Genomic DNA, 26,152 nt, shown 5'->3' with positions numbered 1-26,152 from the left:
TCATTTTTTCCCTCCTTATTACTTTATTTCTCTTCAATTTAATAAAATGTTTACCTCATACCAGCATCAATTCTGCCTTCTTACAAAACTTTCCTTGTAAAGTAGAGCATTTGATTCTATTTTTCTCTTTTATTTCTTTTGAATATAAGCCAGACTTAATCTCCTGAGCATGATACAAAATCTATGTAAAACTATCAAAACAATGAAGATAAAGCAAAATCCAGTTCCTTAAATCAAATTACATACATATCAATAGAAAACCATGCCCAAATAAAAGAGTTTCAGGAAACAGGATAAAATACTGCACATCATGGATATTAATAAACCAGTTATAAAACCCCAAAATGAACTCTTACTGTTAGCCACACAAAATTAACCTCGAGATATACAGTCTAAAGAGCACATGCAAATGTCTGAAGAGGCCTCAGAGACATCTTGCAGCCAGGAGTTATGTAATAAACTAGCAGGAAATTCTAAATTCCTAATCATCTCTGCTGTCAAAGTCTTACTACATTAGTTCTTTTCCATTGGGGATAATTTCTGACTGAGAGAAAAAGTAAGGGAGAAATGGAAATTTGGTCAATTTTACTTTGAATTGCTGGAAATGGCAATATCATCACAGAACATTGAATCCATTCCCTATCTTCTGAGTCACCTTTAAATCACTCACAATCAAAAGAAAGTTTAACATAATTTTCTAAACAAATAAAATACAGTGGAATTGACCTAATCTTTTTCTTTTTTATCTTATGTTTCTTAACTTTTTTTAATTAATAAATGCTTTTGGCTGTGGGTATATTTTAGATACATTCTATTTGCCTCATTGATCAAGGAACATGTTGTTCTAGATGAAAACAATAAACATGTGTCTTTGTTTTTTTGAATGAAGGAAGTAGCAATATCTTTCTTCACTAGCTAAGTAGAACTGGACAAGAGGATTAACAATGAAGAATTCAATACTTGGGGACTTAAATAAAAATTGCAGTGGATTTTGTAATATAAGTATACATGCTATATATGAGCTAATCTTGAGCCTACATTTCTCAGTGTGCAATATTATTTCTTTCACAATATATGTTGGCTAATAAATTATTTTAAATATAGGTCTGCCTATTGTTAGAATATACAGTTTTATCAACTGAAATATTTATAAAAGCAGGAAGAATTAAATTATGCTATTTTGATGTCTGACTTAATAACAACTGATTTGACAATAAAGGGTGTTACTATTTACAGCATAGTAAAAAAACTGATAAAACAACTGTAAATAAACCACAATGAATGCTGATATTTTAAATTTATTTTTAGTTTATGTGTCAGACCTTTTAGTGCTCAGAGCTTACTACTTGCTCTGTGTTTGAGTGTAACTCTTGATAGGACTCAGGGCACTAAATATTGCCAGGGGCCAAACCTGAATCAGCTGTAAGAGAAGTAAGTTTCCTGACCAATGTAGATTTCTCCTGCTCCTACAACCCAGATTTTAAAGTGAGTACATTTATAAAGTTTGGCTCCAGTAAAATATAAATGTTTCATATAAGCATAATTTACTCTGAAAACAAAAGAAAATTGAAATTGTTGAGGCTAGAGCTGTGGTGCAGCAGTGGGGCATTTGCCTTGCATTTGGCTGACCTAGGATGGCCCACGGTTCAATCCCCCAGTGTTCCATATGGTCCCCCAAGCCAGGACCATTTTCTGAGTGATTAGCCAGGAGTAACCCCAAATCATCACCAGATATGCCCCCCCCCCCAAAGAAATAGAAAGAAAAGAAAATTAAAATTGTTAACCAAAATAAGACTAGGAGCTTAAATTTGTGAAACTCTTTCATTATTTTATTAATTTAGAATTCAGAGCCATTTCTTGAATTTAAACTATATATATATTTGGGGGAGGGGTTTCAGGCCACACCCATTTGATGCTCGGGGGTTACTCTTGCCTCAGCGCTCAGAAATTGCCCCTGGCTTGGGGGGACCATATGGGACACTGGGGGATCGAACTGTGGTCCTTCCTTGGCTAGCGCTTGCAAGACAGACACCTTACCTCTAGCAACACCTTGCCGGCCCCTAAACTATATTTTTTAAGTTATTTTATGCATAAAAACTTAGAGATAGCATGGAGATAGGGTGGTTGCCTTGCACGCAGAAGGATGGTAGTTTGAATCCCGGCATCCCATATGATCCGAGCCAGGAGCAATTTCTAAGCATAGAGCCAGGATTAACCCCTGAGTGCTGCCAGGTAGTAAATAAATAAATAAACCTAAAAATTCATTTTTACATATATTTCTTTTAACAGATGTCTCATGAGCTACACATAACGTACCACTTCTAATACAAGTCTCTCTGGAGCAATTTATAGGATTGTAATGTGAAAATTGAAGTAATATGAATTTATTGTAAATAGTTTGTATACATAGAGTTTTTTCAAGAGTATCAATATCCATAAAAACCAAAAAAAGGTTGATGTATTAATATTTTTATTATGGAGAAAAGCGACATATCATGATTCAATATAGCACTCACATATAGCACATATATAGATCATGATTCAATATAGCACTCACTCAGAATTATAAAACATTAATTAAGGAGTATTACTTATGAATAGTATTGTCATATATTCTAAAATATAGTGCATAATTTTATCTTTTGATTAGGTAATAATAATGTAAGTAATTCATGTGAAAAATATGACTATAATTTGTTGTATTTAGCTAATGTATGCCATGTAAACTTTATGCCATGTAAACTTTAATCTAAAAATATATAGCAATTACTATTTTTGTTTTGTTTTGTTTTTGGGCCACACCCAGTGACACTCAGGGGTTACTTCAGGCTATGCGCTCAAAAATTGCTCCTGGCTTGGGGACGGACCATATGGGATGCCAGGGATAGAGACTCGGTCCGTCCTAGGCTATCGCGATCAAGCCAGAAGCCTTACTGCTTGTGACACCATTATGGCTCCAGCAATCACTACTATATTGCAAAATAGGTACCAGGACTTTAGATTTATAACTCATTTAATGAAAGTTTAAATTTTCTTTCTGGCACTGCTTAATAAACGTGTTGTATATTTTAAAATATTACTGAGAAATTAATACCTGTGATTACTATACATTATCTAATAATAAGATCTAATTTACTCAAAAATATAAAGTATAGCTGTTTTTTATTAGTTACATTAAATTTGATTGTATTTTTTTAATTTTTTATTTTTACTTATGAGAACAAAGATGAAAAGAGGACAAGGTAAAGTTACAGTGGAAGGACAATCACCCATAACTTAATTCTCAAAAGTCCCCTTGCTGATATCTTAACTTTGAAATTTCAGCCAAAGAACATTAAGATAAATAAGACAGAATCCATGTACAATTACTTTGTCCCTTAAGTCCCCAGATTGTAACACATTATATTTCTTAACAGCACACAAGGCAATCTAAAGCCATAAAACTTATGTAACTCCTTAAACATTACAGGCATAGTATTTTTCTACATTTCCATGTACATGCATATTAGCTTAAGTTAACCTCAAATTTTAAGTGGGTTCTTTTTAAGGATTAGAGACAAAGGAGCACAGTAAAAATGGTGTTAGAGTGGCAATTGTTGTTTGCATAGGCCCACCAAAATATGAGGGACATGGAAAGTAATAACCTTGGCCTAAAAAGAAAGAGACCTGACCCCTGAAGTTTCCTGGCACAAGACCAACTTTTCTTAATAATCCCTTGCCTATTACAATGTAAATAAATTTTTTCCATCTATCTAAATAAGGAAGGTTAATATAATGGTGAAAAATCACAAACTATTTAAATTTTGATACTTATTAGATGGCAAAGCATTCATACTCTTTGAGACAAAACATTATCTCTCATGTACATATCAAACAGTACATATTTTATAAGATACTGTAAGTGGTGTATATATGCACTAAGAATAAAGTAATGGTGTTAGATTTGATTTAGAATAAAGTGTATTTTATTTGTTTTGGGGACACACTCATTGTTAGCTGGGCTTACTCATGATTGCTCTCAGGACTGAACTTGGTAGATCACATCTGGGGCTAGGGAATCAAAACAAGGGAAGCCAGCCACTTTCAATGAAAGCACCTTGTGCTATTTCTCCATCCGCAAAATAAAAATGTGATTATTTGTGGAAAACAAAGCTAATTTGCAATGGAAAAAAATATATTATTCTTGTGGTCTGAGCGATAGAACAGTGGTAGGGTGTTTGCCTTGCACAGGGCATATCCAGGACAAAACTTGGTTCGATCCTTTGGTGTCCCATATGGTTCCCCCAGCCAGAAGTGATTTCTGAGCACATAGCCAGGAATAACCCATGACCATCACAGGGTATGACCCAAAAAAGCAAATAAATAAATAAATAAATAAAATAGAAAATATATATTAGTCTAGAGAATAAATGTAAAGAATTTCCATGAGTGACTGACCACTTTGATTTGAACTTGGATTTTATAAAATATTTTAGCATATTTTAACATAGACTATAAAATTTTAACTTTTTTTATTTTATTTTTTTCTTTATGTAAACATCTTGATTACATAAATGATTGTGATTAGGTTTCAGTCATGTAAAGAACACCCCTTCACCAGTGCAACATTCCCACCACCAATGTCCCAAATCTCTCTCCATCCCACCCCACCCCCACCTGTACTCCAGATAGGCTTTCCAGTTCCCTCATTCATTCACATGATTATGGTAGTTCTCTGTGTAGTTATTTCTATAGCTGCACTCATCATTCTTTGTGGTGAGCTTCATGAAGCTGGAAGTTCCAGCCCTCCTCTCATTGTCTCAGAATTGTTGCAAAAATGACTTTTATTTTAAAAACCCATAGATGAGTGAGACTATTCTGCATGTCTCTCTTTCTCTCTCTCTCTGATATATTTCATTCAGCATGATAGATTCTATGTACATCCATGCATAGGAAAATTTCATGACTTCATCTCTCCTGACGGCTGCATAATATTCCATTGTGTATATGTACCACAGTTTCTTTAGCCATTCGTCTGTTGAAGGGCATCTTGGTTGTTTCCAGAGCCTGGCTATTGTGAATAGTGCTGCAATAAATATAGGTGTGAGGAAGGGGTTTTTGTATTGTATTCTTGTGCTCCTAGGGTGTAGCCCTAGGAGTGGAATAGCTGGGTCGAATGGGAGCTCAATTTCCAGTTTTTGAAGAAACCTCCATATCGCTTTCCATAGAGGCTCTACTAGACGGCATTCCCACCAGCAGTGGATAAGAGTTCCTTTCTCTCCACATCCCCCAGCACTGATTATTCTCATTCTTTGTGATGTGCGCCAATCTCTGCAGTGTGAGGTGGTATCTCATCCTTGTATTGATTTGCATCTCCCTGATGATTAGTGATGAGGAGCATTTTTTCATGTGCCTTTTGGCCATTTGTATTTCTTTTTTATCACAGTGTCTGTTCATTTCTTCTCCCCATTTTTTATGGGATTAGATGTTTTTTTCTTGTAAAGTTCTTGTAAAGAACTGGGATTTTATAAAATATTTTAGCATATTTTAACATAGACTATAAAATTTTAACATATTTTAAAAAAGACTAGTAAGAATATATTCAGGTATTAAGAAGCATTTGACACTAAACATCTATTTTTTATAAGTGAAAATGTCACTTAGTAGAGATTATTATAAGTTATCTGTTTTGAAAAGATAATGTTATGAAATTTGTTTAAGGTTTGTAGTTATCATTTTTATAATTTTCTAATAATAATTATTATAAACAGTTATGTGGTTAGTACACAATAGAAAGAACAAAGCATTCTGATACAAAAATAAATAGTATAATTGGATTTCAAATCCTAATTTTTCTCTTATATTATGAAAGCATATAAACATACATTTTGAAGTATTTCTCATCTTAACATCAGGACACTATTGGATCAGGTAAATAGTTCAGAAATTAAGGCATTTGCCTTGACATGTCCAAACCTAGCATAAATAGACTAGCTATTATATAAAGGTGTTTTCTATATGTAATTAGCTAACTACAAATTATATAATAAAATTGACAGTCATTATTAAATCTTTATATTACTTAAGATAAATTCAGTAACCAAATGTTAAAGAAAAATAGAAAATATGCTATGAAAATAAATTATTCTCATTCTGGGGCCGCGGGATCGCTCTGCCCTGCCCTGCCTTTGTTCACTCTGAGGACTTCGGGGAAAACTCCTATCTCTGTCTGCCTGAAACTGTGCTTCTGAACTTCCGAAGGTATCCTCAGGGGCCTAGGGAGTGCACCCCTAAAAAACTGCATTTTGAAGCTGGTGAGCAGCTGCATTCTGGGGCTGCGGGATCGCTCTGCCCTGCCCTGCCTTTGTTCACTCTGAGGACTTTCAACTAGAGGCAGCAGAAGCGCTCAGCCGCTTCGCTTCCCTTTGCAGCTGCGAACTCTTCCTAATCAATGAACCCCACCACAACACGCAGGAAAAACCACATTACAAGCGTGACAATGGGGAAAACTCGCAGGCAAACACCATCCATAGAGAATGAAGATGAAAGCTCGGTTGATCTAATAAATTACAACCACCTGATTAACCTTTCAGATAAGGAGTTTAGAATAGAAATATAGAATATGTTTGTAGAACTCAAAAAGAGCATAAATCGATCTGAAAAGAACACAAAAACAGAAATCAGAAAACTCCAAACTTAAATAACAGATCTGAAAAATACGGTTGCTCAACTGAAAACCACAATGGATAGCCTCGCCAACAGGGTATCAGCAGCTGAGGAGAGAATCGGAGTACTGGAAGATGAGATGCAGAAAAGCTCAACACAACAGAAGAAATTGGAAAAGAACCTTAAGACAAACGAACAGGCAATGGAAAATGTACTCAAGGCATGCGAAGAGATGAAAATAGAAGTATTTGATAAACTCAACAGAAACAACATAAGAATCATTGGAGTCCCAGAAACCCAGGAAGGAGATCTCCAAGAAGAATCAACTGTCAAAGACATCATCAAGGAGATACTCCCAGAGTTAAAGCCTACATGCAATCAAATACTGCATGCCCGAAGAATACCAGCTAAAAGAGACCCAAAGAAAAACACCCCAAGACACATACTTGTTACAATGACAAATCCCATAGATAGGGATAGAATACTGAAAGCAGCAAGATCAAAAAGGGAAAATACATTCAAAGGAGCATCCCTAAGACTTACAGCAGACATGTCACAAGAAACTCTCAAGGCCAGAAGACAGTGGTTGGATATTGTGACAAGATTGAATGAAATGAATGCCTCCCCAAGAATACTGCACCCAGCCCGACTCACATTCAGGTTTGGAGGAAGAATACACAGCTTCACAGATAAACAACAGCTCAGAAACTTCACAGATGATAAACCAGCCTTAAAGGAAAAACTGACAGGTCTACTCTAAGACAAGAGAGACCAACAAACACAGCAAACTTATCTACAAAGATGACATTAAATCCTATGACAATCATCTCCCTCAATGTCAATGGACTAAATTCACCAATTAAAAGACACAGAGTGGCAAAATGGGTCAAAAAGATGAATCCAACCTTCTGCTGCCTACAAGAAACATATCTGAATAGTCAGAACAAACATAGACTCAAAATCAAAGGTTGGAAGAAAATTATCCAAGCAAACAACACCCTGAAAAAAGCTGGGGTGGCCATATTAATATCAGATGACACCAACTTTATACTCAGAAAAGTGGTAAGGGACAAAGATGGACACTATGTACTAATCAAGGGATATGTGCAACAGAAAGAAATCAGACTATTAAACATATATGCACCCAATGAGAGACCAGCAAATTATCTAATACAATTACTGACAAATCTGAAAAAAGAAATCAATAATAACACAATCATTGTGGGAGACTTCAACACAGCCCTATCAACACTTGATAGGTCAACCAGACTGAAACCCAACAAAAACATACTAGCCCTGAAAAGAGTTATGGAAGAAAGAGGACTAGTAGATATATACAGGACACTCCATTCCAAAAAACCTGGATACACATTCTTTTCCAATGTACATGGGTCATCCTCCAGAATAGACTACATGCTGACACATAAAACATACCTCCATAAAATCAAGAGGATAGAAATCTTGCAGGCTACCTTTGCTGACCACAAGGCTCTCAAATTAGATGTGAACTACAAAGCCACACACAAGAAAAACTTTAACAATTGGAAATTAAACACCCTGCTACTGAACAACCAGTGGGTCCGAGATGAAATCAAAAAGGAAATCAAAACTTTCCTGGAAACAAATGATAATGAAGACACAAACTGCCAGAATCTATGGGACACAGCAAAAGCAGTCCTGAGAGGAAAATTTATAGCTCTACAAGCACACATCAGGAAGGAAGAAGGAGCATACCTGAATAACTTAATGGCGCAGCTTAAACAATTAGAAAATGACCAACAGAAGGAACCAAAAATAGGGAGACAGAAGGAAATAATAAAGCTGAAAGCGGAACTCAATGAAGTGGAAAACCAAAAAGCAATCCGAAAGATCAACGAAAGCAGAAGCTGGTTCTTTGAAAAAATAAACAAGATTGATAGACCATTGGCAAAACTCACAAAGAAAGAGAGAGAGAGAAATCTGATAACCCGTATTAGAAATGAAAAGGGGGAGATCACAACAGAAATGGCAGAGATCCAAAGGATAATCAGAGGCTACTTTGAGAAACTTTATGCTACAAAACATGAGAACCTAGAAGAAATGGAAAAATTCTTGGACACTTATAACCTTCCACATTTAAGTAAGGAGGATGTAGCATATCTAAACACCCCCATCACTACTGAGGAAATTGAAACTGTAATCAAACATCTACCAAAAAAGAAAAGCCCAGGCCCAGATGGTTTTCCTAATGAATTTTTTCAAATCTTTCAAGAGGAGCTACTACCAATCCTAGCCAGACTATTCCATGAAATAAAAAAAAGGGAACTCTCCCAAACAGCTTTTATGAAGCCAACATTACCTTGATACCAAAACCAGACAGAGACGCTGCCAAAAAAGAAAATTACAGACCAATATCCCTGATGAATGCTGATGCAAAGATCTTCAACAAAATCCTCGCAAATAGGATCCAATGCATCATCAAGAAGATCATACATTATTACCAAGTAGGCTTCATCCCAGGAATGCAAGGATGGTTTAACATCCATAAATCTATTAACATCATACACAACATCAACAACAAGAAAAATAAAAATCACATGATCATATCAACAGATGCAGAGAAAGCATTTGATAAGGTCCAACACCCATTCTTGATCAAAACTCTCAGCAAGATGGGAATGGAAGGAACCTTTCTCAATCTAGTTGAAGCCATCTACCACAAGCCAATGGCAAATATTATCCTCAATGGAGAAAAACTAAAAGTCTTTCCTCTAAATTCGGGTACAAGACAAGGCTGTCCTCTCTCACCACTCCTCTTCAACATAGTACTGGAAGTTCTTGCTATAGCAATCAGGCAAGAAAAAGATATCAAGGGAATTCAGATAGGAAAGGAAGAAGTCAAGCTCTCATTGTTTGCAGATGACATGATACTCTACTTAGAAAACCCTAAAGACTCTACCAAAAAGCTTCTAGAAATAATAGATTCATATAGCAAGGTGGCAGGCTACAAAATCAACCTACAGAAATCAATGGCCTTTTTATACACCAATAATAATAGGGAAGAAATGGAAGTCAGGAAAGCAATCCCATTCACAATAGTGCCACACAAACTCAAATATCTTGGAGTCAACTTGACCAAAGACGTGAAGGACCTATACAAAGGAAACTATAAAGCCCTGCTCCAAGAAATAAGAGAGGACACACGGAAATGGAAGCACTTACCCTGCTCATGGCTTGGCAGGATTAACATCATTAAAATGGCAATACTCCCCAAAGCATTATACAGATTTAATGCGATCCCCTTAAAAATACCCATGACATTCTTCAAAGAAGTGGATCAAACACTTATGAAGTTCATCTGGAACAATAAACATCCTCGAATAGCTAAAGCACTCCTAGGGAAAAGGAAAATGGGAGGCATTACTTTCCCCAACTTTAAACTGTACTACAAAGCAATAGTTATTAAAACAGCATGGTATTGGAATAAAGACAGACCCTCAGATCTGTGGAATAGGCTTGAGTTCTCAGAGAACATTCCCCAGGCATACAATTACCTAATTTTTGACAAAGGAGCAAGAAATCCTAAGTGGAGCAGAGAAAATCTCTTCAACAAGTGGTGCTGGCAGAACTGGTTAGTGACTTGCAAAAAAGCGAACATAGACCCCCAGTTAACATCATGTATGAAGGTAAAATCCAAATGGATTAAAGACCTTGATATCAGACCAGATACCATAAGGTATATAGAACAACACGTCGGTAAAACACTCCATGACACTGAGACTAAAGGCATCTTCAAGGAGGAAACTGCACTTTCCAAACAAGTGGAAGCAGAGATTAACAGATGGGAATACATTAAACTGAGAAGCTTCTGCACCTCAAAAGAAATAGTGCCCAGGATACAAGAGTCACCCACTGAGTGGGAGAAACTATTCACCCAACATCCTTCAGATAAGAGGCTAATATCCAAAATATACAGGGCACTGACAGAACTTTACAAAAAAAAAACAAAACATCTAATCCCATCAAAAAATGGGGAGAAGAAATGAACAGACACTTTGATAAAAAAGAAATACAAATGGCCAAAAGACACATGAAAAAATGCTCCTCGTCTCTAATCATCAGAGAGATGCAAATCAAAACAACGATGAGATACCACCTCACACCACAGAGATTGGCGCACATCACAAAGAATGAGAACAATCAGTGCTGGCGGGGATGTGGAGAGAAAGGAACTCTTATCCACTGCTGGTGGGAATGCCGTCTAGTACAGCCTCTATGGAAAGCGATATGGAGGTTTCTTCAAAAACTGAAAATTGAGCTCCCATTCGACCCAGCTATTCCACTCCTAGGGATATACCCTAGGAGCACAAGAATACAATACAAAAACCCCTTCCTCACACCTATATTTATTGCAGCACTATTCACAATAGCCAGGCTCTGGAAACAACCAAGATGCCCTTCAACAGACGAATGGCTAAAGAAACTGTGGTACATATACACAATGGAATATTATGCAGCCGTCAGGAGAGATGAAGTCATGAAATTTTCCTATACATGGATGTACATGGAATCTATCATGCTCAGTGAAATAAGTCAGAGGGAGAGAGAGAGTCGAAGAATAGTCTCACTCATCTATGGGTTTTAAGAAAAATAAAAGTCATTTTTGTAACAATCCTCAGAGACAATTAGAGGAGAGCTGGAACACCAGCTCACTCCATGAAGCTCACCACAAGAGTGGTGAGCACAGTTATAGAAATAACTACACTGAGAACTACCATAATCATGTGAATGAATGAGGGAACTGGAAAGCCTGTCTGGAGTACAGGTGGGGGTGGGGTGGGATGGAGGGAGATTTGGGACTTTGGTGGCGGGAATGTTGCACTGGTGAAGAGGGGTGATCTTTATATGACTGAAACCTTTTCACAATCATTTATGTAATCAAGATATTCAAATAAAGAGAAATAAATGAAAAAAAAAGAAAATAAATTATTCTCTAGCATTATTTAACATTAACCAGAAAGACTTTGAGATAAATTAGTGAAACCAGTTTTCTGAGTGGGAAACTAAAGCAGGAAACTAACCCATTCAGCAGAATGTAAACACCATTTTAAACTCTAAATCATTTATGTTAACTTTTTACTTAATACACTTTATCAATAAATCAGTATTTATTTTTATTCATTTGCTTGTTCATTCATACATTCAATCCATTCAATCAATATTTAATAAATACATAAATGCTTCAGGCAGCACTATGCTATTGCAAGACAATGCAAAAGAAATGATCATTAAGGAGTTTAGGTAACAGAAAAGGCAACAAGGTAAATATTCAGTCTAAAATAATTACATTTTTTCATAATCTAGGTATTCATAGAATTATGTATAACTCAGCCTTGAAGAATTAAGACAACTTTTCCAATGAGAATATTTATGCTACTGAAGCACTTTAATTATCCAGGATATAAAAACAAACCAAATGTCCAACAATGATGAATAGATATTTTGGTAAATGGTTGCACAACAGAGTACCATACATGTACTATGCAGCCATAAGAAATTATGAAAACATGAACTTTGCTGCAATGTAATATTAATGTTGAATGTATTATGTCAAACAAAATAAGTCAGAGTGAGATCCATAATGGATTACTCCACTCATCTCTGAAACATAGAAACAGAAAAGGAAATAACACTAAAAAACGAAAAAATGAAAATTTGGTATTGGATTCAAAAATTTTAAACAGGTTGGAAAGAAACAGGGAGTCATAAAAATAAGACCAAAACTGACTTAGAGACAGGTGGTCAGGAGCATTGGTGGCTATAGGGTGCCATAATATTCTACATTGAGTCAATAAACTTTTAACACTAGTAACAGTCCAATGTAAATTAGTAAAAATTTAAATAATCAAAAAATTAAAGTTTTTCCAATCTTAAAAAGATACTTAAAAAGAGAAACCCAAACAGTATTGCAAACCACTGCGCCTAAAAGGGAAAAAGAGCTAAGAGAAAAAGAGAAGAAAAGTGTTTGCCATAGACGCAAACTGTTAGAAAATGGAGGTGGGATGGGGTGGAATTGGAGAGAAATGAAAACTGGAGAATTTTGTGGCAGGATATGGACATTGGTAAAGAGATGGGTGATAGAATATTTAATGACTGAAACTCAACCATTAACAAATTTTTATTTAACCAACAACAACTTTTTTACTCTATCTCGCAGTGGTTCAATTGAAAAAAAAAAAAAGAAATCAAGATGCATGTAATTTCAGAATAGTTGTTTTAAAATATATAGAGCACCTTGTTTTTCCATTAGATGTGAGTGAAATGATGTGACAATGGAGCAACTGAGGGGAAACAAAAACTTGAAGGCTGAAGAGATAGCACAGGGGAGATAACCACCATTGTATATGGACTTCTGAAAAATGCCAAAAGAGGTCCATAAGCATAAAGACAAAAGTATGTTCTGCTGTATATGTTCCAAAACAAAAAATATACTTCTCTATGTGTTTGAATAATTTAATCAATTAAATAATATATAGTGTGGTAACACCGAAGGAGATATCCATTTTCACATAGGACCTAGAAAGTCCACTACAGTAGCAGTAGAATAGAAAAGCAATTAAACAATAAGACAGAAAGACATGAAAATATTGGGGTCGGAGAGATAGAACAGCGGTAGGGCATTAGCCTTGCATGTGGCTGACCCAGGACAGATCTCAGTATGATCCCTGATGTCCCATGTGGTCCCCCAAGCCAGGAGTGATTTCTGAGCGCATAGCCAGGAGTAACCCCTGAATGTCACCGGTGTGGCTCAAAAACAAACAAACAAAAAATGAAAGTATTAGTGGAGAGGTGTCAGATTAGAACTAACTTATTCGATATTATGTGTGCCTGTGGCATAGAGATTTTTTTGAAATTTGATAATTCCATTGGTGAAAAGATGAAGGCAAACATTCTGGCCCCATGAACTTAGAATTTTAAATAACATTTTATTTGTTGAAAAACAAATGTCTGTTGGCAAAAATTAGTGATTATACTTTGATTTTTGGTGATGAGTACCCAGATTACACTTAAAATGAATTCATTATTTGATTATGCCCTATTATTTAACAAATGATTATTCTATAAAAAGAAACTCTAGTTCACTTCTATCAAGATGATCAAGTTATAAGACATTGGTACACATAATATTAATAAGTAGGGAATGATGATTTTATCTAATAAAATGGTTATACTTTTATTTTGAGTGATGCATTTATAAATTTGTAATTATAACAATGTTTAGCTGATTTTTGATATATTCATTTAATAATTATTTATGGAGTCACTACTGTTGCATTAGCTAGTTCCTCTGAGAAATACTAAAATAAATTAAACATAAGTTAATACTCATACTTTAGAAAATAAATTTAAAAATGTTTAAAGTGCTCAAATATTCCATAAACTGTTCATATGCTATTTTCTGAATACTATCTTCAAGACTTCACAAATATGAGGCCTGAAATGTAGTGGGAACCAGAAATTCCATATGATATAGCCTCACTAATTTGAGGCTAAAGTGACAAAATATCAATATGACTAAAAAAGATTCAAAAAATATGGAGCCTTTGAACTGAAGTTGTGTAAGACGAGGAAATGACTGGGGATTGTGACGGCACATATAGGTAGGCACATGAGGTGTGTGAAGCAAGTTTCAGAAAGACACAATCTTACAGATAACAAGAAATTCATTAGGCTATTAAGAAAGGTAAATTCAGAAGAAGAAGCAAAGTTCATGGATTATGATAAAAATAAGTTGAAATTTTACAATCAATATAACTTGTTCAATATTCACAACCTCCAAAATGTTAGGCCTTTATCAAGTGTGGTATTGTTAAAATAAACAGCAAGAAGAGAAAAAAGTGAAGAGAAGATAGCTTCTTAACACTTAAAGTAATCCCCCAGCTCAACATATACTCTTCCCAGAGGCAGAAAAGAAATACACACTAAAAGAAATAATTTCTCTTTATCCTCAGAATATTTCTCTAAGTTTCCTTTTTTTTTTTCTACAAGGATCCGACATTTGATTCATGTATAGTTATTTTGAAAAGCACTATAACTGATATTTCCTTTATGATCCTGTCTTGTCCTAATAAGATTACAGTTTAGTAAGTTATCACAAGTTTCTTTTTTTTAAATTGTTTTATTTAAGCACCATGGTTACAACTGTTCAACATTGGGTTTCAGTCATGCAATGTACATCATTCTTCAACAGTTCACCTTTCCTACCACCTATGTCGCCCCATTTCCCTCCCACCTTCCCACTCCTGCTTTCTCTCTTTCTTTTCTCTCTCTCTCTCCCACCACCTTCTTCTTTTATATTGTGGTTCACACTACTGTTAATGAAAAGTTTTCTTTCATGTCACTTTTTCCCTTTTCAGCACTGAGAGTGATCAGTTTCAACTATCCTCCTAGTAGACCCTCTCTAACTGCACTTAAAGCTCTTTATGGTGAGTTTCCTACCCTCCTGACCCTTTTATCTATTATCTCTGAATATTATTATCATATTATCTGTTATGAGGGCAGGAAATTTTGAGGATACATATCACATTCAAAACCATAGCAACTGATTCAGAATGCTTGCAATTTTTTTTTGCCTTCTCAGAGCCATTAGCAGAATTGCAAGTATATAAAACCAATGTAAGTTTGCATGAAACTAAATTATCTTTTAGTAGAATATGTGAATAGCACAAGAGTTTATATGTTTTGAAACAGGTACATATAGCATAAGTATAAATTTAGTACAGATTTTAGAGTTCTTGATATAAAAAAAATAAAATATAGCAAGACAGGTATTTAAAATAAAATAGGAAACCATTGAAAGACTTGGAAAGAAAAAGGTGTTGTGACTCCATAGAGACCACTGTAAATGAAAGACACTAGAATATATTAATATAGTTCTTATAATTTTTCTATTATAACAAATTATTCTGTCACCCTTGATTCACTTATGCTTTAATATTAAATTAGACTTGAGTTTCGGAAAATAGGGTCACAGATGACCATTTTTTCTGAGGTTCCATAATAAAGATTTATCAGAAAAGAATTCCAGAGGCTATTTTCTTCAAGGGAAATCTTCCATCACTCAGAGTTTTTTTACTTCTTATCTTATGAATTAATTATAGAATTTTCTGTATATAAACTCCCTGTCTGATACACAGAATAGCAATAAGGGAGTGGCACAATTACAAAAAATGTTTTTATTAGTTTTATTTTAATCGCCATTCATATAGTATCAATCATTATACTACAACTACTCACTAATAAGAAAACATTTTCTTTTTTATAGATTGATTGATTGTATTCTGGGCCACACCTGCTGGCACTCAGAGGTTACTCCTGGCACTGCACTCAGAAATCACCCCTGGCAGGCTGGGGGACCATATGGGATGATGGGAATTAAACTGGGTTCCTCCCAGATCAGCCATATGCAAGGCAAATGCCCCACTACTGTGCCATCTCTCCAGCCACAAGAAAGCATTTTCTTTTTACTTTAAGTTTTTATTTTCTTTTTTGAGGCATATTTAAAATGCTCAGATACCTGTCTCTTTGCACAAATGGAGGGTTTCAAAAACAGGTGTAGTATTGGAGATAGAACGAGATCAGATGAACGTAAGTCAAAGACTTTTGTTTTGTTATACTATCTTTCAGGCCCTATTTTCGGTTTTAGAGTGAAAAAAGCATTTGTTTTTGGAAATAGTATTTAAACTTAAAAAAGAATATATATCTCTTTAGATGTTAAGCATGTTTTAAGCAAAAAGAACGTAAAGTACACTTAGCTATTCTGACCATATGTTCCCACGCACATTATAAGTATTATCATGCAACATAAAATGGGTTATTTTTATCAAAAATTTTTTTTAATTTTTGGGCCACACCTGGCATTGCTCAGGGGTTACTCCTGGTTGTCTGCTCAGAAATAGCTCCTGGCAGGCACGGGGGACCATATGGGACACCGGGATTCGAACCAACCACCTTAGGTCCTGGATCGGCTGCTTGCAAGGCAAACACTGCTGTGCTATCTCTCCGGGCCCTATTTTATAAATATCAATATCTCATTTGGTTTTGTAAAGTTGTATTATGCAAAATGCTTCACAATGTATATCCAAAACCCAAGGAGTCTGGAGAAAGTGAGTTAATATCTAGTATAATTTAATTATAAAAATTAAAAAAAAAATCAATATTTACTCTCATTCTTGTATCAACCAAAATGTGATAAAAATTTTACAGCCATGGATATCTGCTTTATAAGTGAATGTCTGAGAAATATTTTATAAATTATAAATTATATATTTTATACATGTACAAATTTTAATATTAAAATCTCTATTGCTATTGATTATTACTTATAATTTATTAAATTCTAAGATATATTTGATGCCAAGTATGGTAAAATTTATACAAATCCATCTATGTTCTCTAACTTATACATAAGAAAACAAAACTTTATGAAATTATCAATGCACTACTAGCAAATCATTGAGCTGTGATTTGAATACAGATTTGACTCCTAAGCCTAATTCTGATTCAACCAAGACTAACATTAACTAGTCCACCTGGGGTAAAAAGAAATGAAACAAAATAAAATAAAAACACCAGAGCAAGCCACAAATCTTGATAGTTAGATAAACCAGCCAGCTTTGGAGAGAATTTATATGAGCCAGTAGGTTTAACAAGTGGGAAAAAATTGTCTATTCAACCACCTGCATAAGTAAATCATGTATTAAGGAATAATGTAAGCAGGTCCATTTCCCTGAGTAACTTTATTTTTCAGTAAATAAAAATAATGCTCTTTCCCAAACTGAGCTATAACTAAATATAAATATTTCCTGTAAAAACATATCATATGCAAGCCTTAAATATTTTCCTCAATGAAGAAATTTAAATATCTAAGTAATTAAAATGAAAACAAAGGTGAAAGAAAAAAAGTGAATTCAAAATGAGGAAGAATGATTTTCTTAGTATACAAATCAGCTTTTGCAAGATCTCTGGCCATTAAGGATAAAGGGAGAGAAATGTTTGAATTGAGAACCTCAGTAAGGTCTAGGTCTGACAGATTGAGTGAAGAAAATTAATATTATATCTTAGAGGTTATTTAACTTGCTAAAGTGAAGTGATCATTTTTATATAACGAACTGATGAGAAATTGTCTAATTGAAATGAATAGCATTTTGTGAGACTAGAGATGTCAGAGACTGTAGAGCTCATAATTTTATTTATTTTTCTTATTTGGCTTTTTGGGCTACATCTAGAAATGCTGAGAGTTTAATCTTGGCTCTGAGCTCAGAATTGTTTGCAAGACAAGCATTCTACCTGCTGTACTCTCTCCAGCCCCTGATTATTTTAAAGCAGAGTTAGATCTTAGGTAACTTAATGATCTAAAGAAGTACTATTATCACTCTATACATGACCTGTAAACAAATCAGTAATTATTTTCTTAATTAACACTTTAGAGACATATCTGACTTTCTCATTATGGATGAAAAAAATTTCTATCCATCCAGTGAAGATGTCAATAAAAAACAATAATCTTTGTACCTTGAACATTTAGGAATGTGTATGGTTTCAAGCTGCAAGTTCCCCACTGGGCTCGTTCCTTAATACTAAATATATGGCACCAGGCGAGGAGGCCAAGTACAACATTAAATTACACATATTGTTGTCCTGTTTAGCCAGTTCTCTTGAAATATTTTATTTTGTCTAATGTTTAAGCATCTTTTTCTAAGTTGGAATCCTTTATTTTCCCTGGATTGGACCATAAATAAGTGATTTCCCTTGTTTAATAAATTGTGTCTTAGTTTTCTTTTGAGAACCTTTTTGTAATGTTTCTTCAGAGGGTCTGGCTAAAAGAAAGTTTTTCTTAATGGATATAAGTTCCATAATTGAATAAGCATTAAGAACTATCTTTCTAGCTTTTAAAGCAGCATGTATAATTAATTTGATAATCTCCTTTTTGATGGTCCCTATAGCACATAACAACTATTTCTTGGGAGACCTACACTGTCTTCAATAACTTTAATTTTTGCTGTATGATTTATAGGACTATTTTTAGCTGTCAGATATCCCTTTCCTCACATATTGCTAAATAAGCAAATACTACAGGGTGTGGCCCCAAAACCACTCACAGCATTTTTGCTTTTATTTTTATTTCCTCTTCGTTCTCTCTTTTCTTTGCCCAATAGAACCATAGAACTTGTTACTCCTCATAACTTGAGAGGGGGAAAAATGGATGTTACCAGGAACATTGAACATTGAGTGGAAATAAAAAGTGATCAGACTTAAGCACCAAACCCAAAGTCAACAACACCAGAATCGTACCCAATTTACAACAAGCTATACACAAAGGTGATTTCTTATACTAGCAGTTGATGGGGCAAAGCGGGAGGTATGAAGCATGATGGGAACAGGGGTGGAGGGAGGACAACACTGGTTGTGGGAATAGCCCTAATTCTTTGTCACTCTGTACCTTAAATATTACAGTGAAAGACTTATAATTAACTTTGCTCACAGTAAAAATTATTAAAAAAACACAGACCAAAAAATTCCTTATCTTATGAAGTAATGTGGCTCCCAACTGGAATATTCCTTTCTTTCTTTTGGCTAGTGACAATGTTCTACCCACTTAAGAGCACTCATCCTATATTTTATCAAATTCTTTGCAGTACTTGGCAGATGGGATACTACCTGATTCTTACTTTTGTAAGATATTTTTTAATTAAATTAATTAAATCATTATTAATCATTATTAATTGAATCAATTAGATCTCAAACTTATTTGACTGATATTTTTTAAAAAACACTTAAAAGATTTTGTGTATTTTAGATAATTATAAAACCTAGTTATATCTATATGCTGGCTAATTTATTAATAAGAAAAATTGGGACTTAATTTTTTATCAATCAATATCAATTTAGTTAATCTTTAGTTATTTATGCTTTATTCTTCTCTAACTCATTCCCATTAGATACAAGATAGTCTCATTGAAATCAGCAATGACTTAACTCAAACTCAATATATAGTTTGAAAAGTCTGTTCTAAGTTGAACATTTAATTTAAATTTGCATGTATACATAATTTAGTAACATTAGGCTAAGCAAAATATTCCCGTTATGGTGAAATTGAACAATACTCAATATTAGACAAGGTGAAACTATCCTTGCCCCAAAAACTAAATCAGGACAGTGTTGTCTCAGTTTATCAACCCTGCCCATGTAGCTTAATCTTTACTTTGTTTAATTTTGTAAATAAGATGAGGCGTGTCTCTGGAAGCAGTGTACATGGAATTTTGTTGCTCATTCTGTTTTATATTATTATTCATTCTGGCACCCAACAGTCAGCAATTCACCCATTATTATTTACTTCATTCCCTATAAAAACACTCCTGTGACTCTGAAAACTATATAGTTCATGGGGAAATATCAGCCCAAAATCTTTTCAGATTACTAAAAAACTGCTTTCCTTACATCAACTTTTATTGCTTGAATATTGTCTTTAAAGTAGAGAGCACTGGGGCCGGAGAGGTGGCGCTAGAAGTAAGGTGTCAGCTTTGCAAGCGTTAGCCAAGGAAGGACTGCGGTTCGATCCCCTGGTGTCCCATATGGTCCCCCCAAGCCAGGGGCAATTGCTGAGTGCTTATCCAGGAGTAACCCCTGAGCATCAAATGGGTGTGGCCCCCCAAAAAAAATAAAAAAAAGAAGAGAGCACCCCCAAAGAACTTGTGTTCAATAATAACAATATGAAGATAAATACTTCATGATTTCACTTATATGTGGTATTTGAAGTATAAGAATTTACAGAAGCAGAGAGCAGATTTGTGATTGTTATGGACTGAGAGTAAGAATGTAGTGTTGCTATTAAAATACTCTAATTACCAATCACATTGGAAAAGATGAGATCTACATAAGCTTAACAATACTGTAAGGTACAATAAAAACTCTAAAATGGTTTGGACCAGAGCAATAGAGGGTACTACAGTTTTCTGTGAAGCAACTGACCCAGATTTGATCCCTAGCCTCCATAAGGTCCCCAGAAACCTCCTGGAATGACCCCGAAAACAGGTAGGACCAAAAGCACCACTTTGTATTATCTCAATAAACAAAATAATAAAAAGAAAATTGTTAGAAATGGTAGAGGTTAGAGCAATAGCACAGTTTGTAAGGCATTTGCCTTGCAAGCGGTCAGTCCAGGTTTGATCCCCTGCATTGCATCATATGGCCACCCAGTGTCTACCAGGAGTAGGTTCTGAGTTTAGAGACAGGGTAATCTCTGACCACCGCTGAGTGTGGCCCAAAACCAACCAACCAAACGAACAAAAAAAAGTTAAAATGGCAGATCTTGTTTTCGGTTTAAAAATTCTTATCACAATAAAAATTTTCCTTCATGAATCTAGTCTAACATTACTATTACAAAACTATCCAAAAGAAAGCTATACATCTAAATCTTTTTGAAAAAAAAATTGGTTTACTATAACAGAGATCTTAAGTAAATTGCCTAGACCTCACAAATAGAACTTCCCCCAGTGGTAACATCAAGTTCTATTTGGAGTGCAAGTCATTCAGAGGAAACTAAATTCCTGATATCTATAGTCCAGCTACAGTGTCCTTGATGAACCCATCGAGCTGACCACTATCTTAATTAATGACAGCTGAGTTCTGTTACTTTCTTTAAATCAGCATACTGTCATGTGAGTTTTATAAAATAGACAAAATCTTTAAATTCCTTTATTGCAGAAACAAATGAAGTACTTACATTATTAAGAGAAGAGCATACTGGTTTCGGTCCGTAAAATCTTTGGGAAAGGACAACTGTAAAGGAAGTTCTTTTAAAGAAAGAGCAGAGCATTAAAGATGGAGAGTCAGTTATATGTTAAACTACAGATACAGACAAAAATGTGCTTAAATAACATAGTGTTCACAAATATTACCATAGTCGTCAATATGAAGCATTTTAATTTCTGATTTTACTATCTTCTTCAGGATAGCTTCCTTCAGCATAAAATTATTTTCCAATACAAAATATTCTAAAAAAATCAATAAATGAGAAAATTAAGGAGAAATATCTAAAGACAAAAATTAGATATCAAAAACATAAGATGAAAAATATGGACTATATAAAAACTCTAAGAGCTAAATATAATAAATGTATCTAAAAATATAGGGTGGAATGAAATATCATTAAGATTCCAGAATAAACAGAATTTGAAAATATAAAAACAGGCAATATATTAAAATTAAATATAAAAAAAACAGTTGAGAGGAAGTTGTGTAAAAATAAAAACAGAGGTTACTGGTATTTTGATTAATAAGCTCAATATATAGATTTATTAGAAAATTTATAAAGTAAAAGAATGAATCTTTTAAATCAATAATTACATTATTTTCTTTTTAGTTTTTTGCCATCTCTAAAGGTGCTCAGAAATCACCCCAGAATGTAATGTGAGACCACATATAGGGCTGAGGGTAGAACTTGGGTTAACCTTATTCACGGCAAGCACTCTCACTGCTATATCTCTTTGGACTCAATAAAAAATAACAAATGAGGTTTATTTATCTCTGAGAATTCACTAGTCTCAATGAATTTTGGCTTATTTTTTAGAAATCTGTACGGGGCTAAAGAGATAGCATGGAGATAAAGTGTTTGCCTTGCATTCAGAAGGATAGTGGTTCGAATTTTGGCATCCCATATGGTCCCTGAGCCTACCAGCAACGATTTCTGAGCATAGAGCCAGGAGTAACCTCTAAGTGCTGCCGGGTGTGACCCCAAAACCAAAACAAACAAAACAAAAAAGAAATTTGTACACTTTTGTTGAATTTATTATTTGGAACAATATGACTTCAAATATGGTACAATGGGGGTTGGAGTGATAGCACAGTGGTAAAGTAGGGCATTTGCCTTGCACGTGGCTGCCCTGGGTCTCAACATCCCATTTGGTCCCCTGAGCCTGCCAGGGGCAATTTCTGAGCACAGAGCCAGGAATAACCCCTCAGCACTGCTGGGTGTGGCCCAAAATCTAACAAATAAATAAAAAACTTGGCACAATGTAGCTACTTTTGTTTTGGTGCTCAGGGGTCATCTATGTCGTCTTCAAGGAACTTTACAAGTGCTTGGCATAAGAACTAGTGTCAACAAAAGAACAATTCTAGTCCTTCAAGCTCTCTCCTATGCCCCATATGATTTTTTTAGATAGTGAATTTGTTATTTTTATTGTTTTCTTCATTTTTTGTTACTGAACTTTTTCATTATTGTTTTGTTCTTTAGTTTACAAAGATTTTTGCTCATTGCAATTGTTTATCTTTACATATCTATTTTTTCCAGATTTCACTCACTTACTAAAGTGTTGTGTGATGAGTAGAAGATGTGAAAGCTGACATTCACTACTTTTTCCTCATTTTAAGATTTAACGATTGACTTTTTAAATTAAATATGTCAGTTGTGATAATTTGTATGTCTTTAAGATATGAAATTTTCTTCAAAATATTTAAACTTGTGATTTTAATGATGTATTTAAACTTGGGATTTCTAATGATGCATTATATAATTATATTTAAATCATTTTTCTAAGTTTTTGACACTTAGATGGTGTATAACAGTGATGCATCATTGTTTATTATTATAGCAATCATATTCCTCCTATAAACCATACATGATCATAATATATTATCTGTTGCACTAGCATTGATTAATCATTGTTTATTATTATAGCAATCATATATTCCTCAGGTAAACCATACATGATCGTACTAGATTATTTGTTGGATTTCCAGTATTTAGTTAAAATATATTTTTTTGAGAAAAATAATTTGTTTTATTTAGACTCTGATTAATATTGGCCTCAAATTTTCTGAAAGATTTCGATAAGCTTGTTACTTATTGCATTTTCTATCAATAATATCATTTTATAATTTAAGTGTTCATGTAGTAGATATGGAGAACTGAATACAAGGCTATGTAAAATAAAAAGCTCTGAATACCTGAAACAAACAGAAAAGGAGCTATATAAAATAATTCCTATTTAAAAAATATTTTTGAAGTTCAAAATGTGTTTCTCTGGATGTATAGTCTGCATGATGCCCAGAAAAGAAAGAACCAAAGTACATAAATGTCAGAAGGCTAAAATGGTAGCCAATACGCTCTAGCAATTACTCTTCATCCAATATAGATACAATGAATCATTAATTACTATTTACTTTTAGCTCAATATGGGTTTAAGATACTCACTTCAATTTATAATTTAAAAGATAAAATTAATATTGTTTCCTCAGAAGTTGCCTTTAAAGAGACTATTTTGCTGGTTCTACAGAATATGACATATACATTACTTCAGATAGCATTGTTCTAAATATCCGAGCCAAAATCAACAATAATGGAATCAAGAGACCCAAACTCTAACAATCTAAACTTTAAATAGCTTATGGTGCAAAGGATGGTTGCTGGTATTCACTCTGTGAACATGGTAGAGGGAGGTTGAACATGGTGCTAAGATTGGTTCTGATTCAGTGTTTATTTAAAACCAAAATATGAAGGACTTTGTAAATCACAATGATTTTAACAAATTAAAATAAGAAAATAAAAATATACCACTGTTATCCAATATTATTCTATATTATCTTGCTTTTATACTCACTTGTTGGGTTGTCCGTGCTATGCAGACTGATGATAGGGACCCCTGGGCCTGGAATTTTAAAAATATATATGTACTAAAATTTAATGCTGCTTGAATAATAACTACTCAAAATGTAACTGTTTTTATTTTATGGAAATGTTATAGAACTAAATTATAATTATATAAAATTATACTCCATATTTTATAAATTCAAAAATTAATCTGTTCTTAAACTTACTAAAACAGTAAAATAAAATTGGGAAATAAAAAACTATTTTCAGATATAATTGTTAATGTTGCTCTCCAACATTTCCTATATATTGACTTTAGTCAATCTTATGTACATAATAGATTTTATAGACTAATCAAAAACATATTCAAGCAACCCTCTGATCCTACATTATCTCAAGATAAAATTTAATATATTGCTCAACCAAGAAAGAAATAATGCCTGCATATTAGTAGTATTTCATCCATGAAATTAAAAACTATGAGCTAATTACATATTAATTTAAAATATATATTAAATGATATTTTCAATTATATTAAATATACAGATTAGTTCAGATATAACTTGTAGGTGTTAACTTAAAACTTCAATAGGTCTTTTGATTTTTTCATTGGTTTTACCAAATAAGTACTTCTTTTTCCTTTTTATTACTTCTTTTCATTTGTCAAAGAAAAATATCACTAAAAACAATAACAATTGGTTTATTCCATGGTATCATAAAACAAGAAAGTTATAGGTACCAGTTGAAAGCTGTAGTAATTAGATCATCATATAATATAAAAAATGAATTCAATTAAATTTTTTGAAATATAATATCACATTAGAAGGATAATTATTTTTATCTATATATCCTAGTGATGTCCTATTAACATCACATTGTTATCAAGAGACATAACTGGCCTAAACATGATTTTTCAGAATTGAAGTGGGGCAATCCAATGAAATTAATTTCTTTTTAATTTAAAATATCTCTCTTTAAAAGGCATACTTTTAATACAAATAATATTGCTTTCTCCAATATTTGATGAACTAATTTATTATTGCTAACATGTAAAATAATGACTAATGATTGCTGATATAAAATGCTCAGATTTTACAGATCTAAATAAAAGAATTTTTAACATGTGTACATGTTGATTTCATCTCTTTTTATCTATAAATGTAATGCATAAGAATATGTATACCTTACCATAGTATTTTAACAGTAATTAAAACTAAAATATAATTATACTGTTTTATTTACTAGAAATAGAAACTACACAAATAATATAAATTGGTGAATATTTCAAGAACAAACATTACCTTACCTTTACAGAGTAATAGGAAATGTTGATTCATGGGACTAAAACTGGCATCAAAATATGTACATTGTTCTTTCATTAAATTACATGAAATACATTGGCGATTTAATAATCCTTCAGTAGAAGCACTAAAAAGCCAAAAAAATAAATAAATAAAAAAAAGAAGCAAAGCATACTGTCATTCTAAGTTCTTGAACACATAATGTCTATATTTGAATATAATAATTACCTGAGGAACTTAATTATCATGTTAAAGAAAATAAATTTTATTATTACAATTAAAATGTAAACTGTTTTTCTGCAGTAAAAGTTAAGTCATATATACCTCGACTTATGTCATATATATTTTAATAATAAACTGATTATCTATGTTTTCTATATCACTTATTCTTACCTCAGTTTATTTATAATTCTTTTGTAAGTTTCCATAAGAGGGAAACAGAGAATAGTACAGGCAAAATGGCATCTTGCATGTGCTATCCCTCAATTCACCTGCCAAAGCATCATTCCAGCCTCTAAGAGTCCAAAACTTCTCTCCATGCAAAGTATAAAAGTAGTCTCAAAAAGACAACCACCAA

The 26,152-nt window shown here is 33.6% G+C and overlaps 1 protein-coding gene across 2 annotated transcripts in view; it reads right to left on the bottom strand.

Annotated features, from left to right (window-relative positions):
* DPP10 (dipeptidyl peptidase like 10) overlaps positions 1 to 26,152 on the bottom strand; it is a 671,116-nt gene that overhangs the window by 19,972 nt on the left and 624,992 nt on the right. For both annotated transcript variants that reach the window (XM_049773821.1, XM_049773822.1), the window contains exons 16-19: positions 25,581 to 25,702; positions 24,285 to 24,332; positions 21,585 to 21,680; positions 21,410 to 21,479 (exon numbers count right to left, since the gene is read on the bottom strand). In XM_049773821.1, the coding sequence (XP_049629778.1) occupies positions 21,410 to 21,479; positions 21,585 to 21,680; positions 24,285 to 24,332; positions 25,581 to 25,702 (336 nt within the window). The remainder of the gene's footprint in view (positions 1 to 21,409; positions 21,480 to 21,584; positions 21,681 to 24,284; positions 24,333 to 25,580; positions 25,703 to 26,152) is intronic.

The sequence above is a fragment of the Suncus etruscus genome, chromosome 5 (assembly GCF_024139225.1).
Source record: "Suncus etruscus isolate mSunEtr1 chromosome 5, mSunEtr1.pri.cur, whole genome shotgun sequence".
Classification (NCBI taxonomy): Eukaryota; Metazoa; Chordata; class Mammalia; order Eulipotyphla; family Soricidae; genus Suncus; species Suncus etruscus.
The sequence above is the reverse complement of the archived record's forward strand: the minus strand, read 5'-3'. Positions and strand labels throughout refer to the sequence as shown.